Consider the following 3,976-nt stretch of genomic DNA (forward strand, 5'->3'; position numbering starts at 1 on the left):
TCAGTTTTAGCAAAAAAAAAAATAATATTTTCACAAATGATGTCGGATGAAAACAGATTATCTGATATCAAATATTTGATTGTTTAATTTATAAATTCATAGTACGAAATGTAATTATTGTAATAACAATAAATTAGTGATCGAAGTAGGTAGAACAGAAAATTTCCAACGTAAAACTCTACATTGGATGCATTTTTTGATTATAATTAGAAAAAATATTACATGAACGCCAATGTAATAGAAAACAATTGTAATGAATTTTTTTAAAGCAACTATTTGATTAATTTATAGATATTAAACTATTGAATGATGTAAATAAAAAATATATTTTTATTGTTGAAAAAAAAAAATTTTTTTCGCATTTAAAACTTTACGATAAAAATAAAGATGCTTGAAAAAAAAAATTAAATGTAAATATGAAACGTTTAAGATCGAGAATTGTCGACAGATATCAAGTAAAATATGAATGGTTTTCGTAATGATAATAAAATAATAAATTGATGGATTATGATGCATATTCTGTATGCAAGTAACAATGAAATTTAATATAAATCTATGGCTGGTTAAGGCGATGATGTAAGATTTTATACATATATATTCAAAGTAGCGTTGAAATTTGAAAAAGCTTAAAAACACTGAAGAAAATAAATGTTAAGCTTTAGAAAACAATTCGAGTTGCAAAATCTCCATCCAGTTTTTTGGAATTTACTATATACTCCAGATACTCACTCAAGTATTTCGGCTTTATTCAAGTACGTAAGCTAGTGCATACTCTTCCAACATTGTGCGAGTGATACGCGTTGCTTTCGAGCCTGTAAAACTTGCCATTATTCTATATGGATCATCCACTTGATACATTCATGAAAAATCCGATAATGAACATATCACAAAGATATCCGAGTTTATAAAATCGATAAACCATCAAGTCTTAATTGATTCAATAATTCATTAGTATTTATTTTTTTCTCTCTATCACACTTTAATAAAAAAAAATATATCAATTCATTTAAGAATTATCTGCTTTTAATGCATTATTCAATCAAAGATTTCCAAAATGTCAACACGCAGTGAATGTTCCATAAAGGATCCAGTGTTTCCTTTTCAATAAAAAAAATGTATTGTTTTATTTCAAAAGACAGGTAATTTTATTGTTTAATTATATATTTAGTATTTATTTTAGTTATCTCTCACAATTGATACATTGGAAAATCAATGATTAATCGCACTGGCGAATGGTATTACAACAAATCTGCACTTGAAATTTATGGTATTTGTCGATAGCGAGATTCCTTGGAGGAAAACTTTTACTTATGCTCAATATACAGAAGTTATCACGGTCTCCTCTAGTAATAGAACAATAATGCTATTGTCTAAGGTTCTATAATAGATGCATGCTTGTGCTTCCGTCATGCCAATGCTTTTATTATTAGTTGGTCGAACGAAGCATAGCAATGCTGTGGATAGGAATATTTAAGTACTCTTTTGGTTCTACTTTTATATACTATGCACTCAATCCATAAATCCATACATAATCTTAAATGTACTTACAAATATAAAATATTTTCATTTAAACGTAGTTATATTATCACAATTTAACTTAATTTTGTATTAAGAAAAAAGTTACCACTTATTTACTTTCCAATGTAAATAAACTTTTCAGTTTAAAAAAATAAATTTTCATCAATTTCTCAATCTAATTAGCTTAATTAATAAATGTATTTATTTATTTATTTAACTTAAATCCATTGGAAATAAAACTCAATGTCAGTGAAATCTTTTATTTCTGCTACTAAATACTGTATATAAACTAAAATACTTGTGAGAATAACTAAAACGTATGAAATAATGATATTTTCTTTAATAATAGCTGCTATTAGTCCAATACCACTAAGCCAATATGCTCTTTTAACCTTATCTATCAATTTCATACGACACATGTGATCATGTTCGTACAATTCTATATCATTTTCAGTAAATAAATGAACTTTTTCAATCTCGTCTTGATTATTTTCATAATAATGAGTGATTACTTCATGAGCATCTTTCTCCTCATCATGAATAATTATAGAACCTTCAGAATTGTAGTCTAATGCTGCCAAATATTCATTAATATATCTCCAAGAGTGTAGAGATATCTCTCCAACTTCTTCCTGTGTCAATAGCATTTGCACGAATATTTCAAATTTAATGACCGGTTCAGTCATGTTTAGCTGTTTTTTTAATGTATGTTCACTTGAAATAATTAAATTTTCTAAATAACCTTCTGGATATTTTTTGTTCAGGTTCAATGGATCCACGAAAGTTAAAATCATGTCCATCATCATAGTTAATACCAGGGCCCAATCAAACATTGCGGTCAATGGATTTAAAAGGAAAGCTATTCTAGAAGCAAACTCAAAACAAACTTTGGTAACAAGTGATGTTGATATATGTTCTATTGTTCCTTTTATTACTTCACCAAAGATGCTTGTCATCAGTTTGGTTTCCATAAATTGAGCAAATAATTTTGGACCTAATTCTTTGGTCATGTAAATCTCGAGTTTTTTGAGCATTTTGGCAAGAGATTGAGTACCAATGAAAATAGCTAAATCTCTGTACATATTTGGATCGAGAAACATTTTTGCAAAGTTCATGAAGATTTTAAGGAATGGGTCTTTTGCAATAGAAGAATCTGTTGGAATTTTTGCTTGCCTTCGGGTTCGATGACTTTTTATATTCTTGGTGAGTTTTTCAGTTTTTATTTCATGCCATTCGCCTACAGAGACTAGTGGCTTTTTTAGTGAATCTTCAATCGTTTTTAATTCCTCAAGTTTTTTTTCTCTGTTTAGTGGATGTTTTGGAGTATCCTCAGCTAAATTCATTTCAGGATCTGGACATTTGAAACTTAAATTAATATCATTGTACCAATCTCTAAGCTTCATCTTCTTTTTGGGATCTAGGGTAGGCACAGTTGGGAGATCAGCTGTTGGGGGCAAGTCATTCCAATTTCCATTTATTTGAGCACGATGTGCTGCTTTACAAAGCTTGATAATATATTCACCAACAATAGCATTGCCAATTATTTCGTACCAAGGAGTAGAGCAATTTTTCTTAACGTCATCAAATTTGTCAAAGAATGAATCACAATAAATTTTATTATACTCATAATTTAATCCAGATGTTGTAAGTGAACTTGGAGCAATAGATCGATTGAACCCAGCTGGTAAGTCATTAACACGATGTTCGTAAATTGTTTCTGACCGGAAGTAAGGGAATTCCATCCACTTTAACAATGCGGGATTGATTATAGTGCATTGGTTATTAAAATACCGTAATGGAAAGGAATGAACGTCCTTATCATTAGGACCCGTTCTTTCTTTTAAGTGATAACATGCAGGTTGACAGTGGACGTCATAATGAATCCCTGCTCTCTGTTCTCCTACTTTTCCTCCGTCACCAACTCGATAGTTGGCTGCTTCTTGATTCACCTCACAAATTCCATCGTTCTTAGGTATTCCGGTAAATTGATTACATGAAAGTTTACCTTCACATAATTTTTTAGTGATTTTAGTTTCTACAAAAATTGCTCGTGGTTTAAATTTTTCTGGATAATTGTAGTCAGATTTTGGATTAGCTCTTGATACTTTGTACTCTAACCATGAAGTTATATGAGGGAATTTATTAAACATTTTTTTTATATAAAGCAGCTTTATTCTTTGATTTGCATATTGTTGAGCATTACGGAGATCTTCTGATGTCGGCCTTGCCATAACTAGTTATTAAAAACTTCAATAACTAATGAAAATTAGAAAAATTAATTTTTTTGATTTGAAAAAGTTGATAATACAGTTTTTATGGTAATGAGCGATAATAATTGTTGTTAATAAATTGTTTTCTGTTGGTAAAAATAGTATTTGTTTTATTGACATAAGATAAGGAAATTGGACTGGTAATTAATTTTATGACCACTAGAGGCGGGATCAATTATTTAGAACTG

General features: G+C 29.2%; 1 protein-coding gene across 1 annotated transcript; it reads right to left on the reverse strand.

Moving 5' to 3' along the window:
* Nucleotides 1-1,736: 1,736 nt before the first annotated feature.
* LOC118063671 (uncharacterized) lies at nucleotides 1,737-3,758 on the reverse strand. The gene has a single exon (XM_035077773.1). The coding sequence runs from the start codon at nucleotides 3,747-3,749 to the stop codon at nucleotides 1,737-1,739; it is 2,013 nt and encodes a 670-aa protein (XP_034933664.1). The 5' UTR covers nucleotides 3,750-3,758.
* Between the last annotated feature and the right edge of the window lie 218 nt (nucleotides 3,759-3,976).

Source organism: Chelonus insularis, unplaced genomic scaffold (genome assembly GCF_013357705.1).
Source record: "Chelonus insularis isolate UGA/USDA-ARS -01 unplaced genomic scaffold, ASM1335770v1 contig_146_pilon, whole genome shotgun sequence".
Taxonomy (NCBI): domain Eukaryota; kingdom Metazoa; phylum Arthropoda; class Insecta; order Hymenoptera; family Braconidae; genus Chelonus; species Chelonus insularis.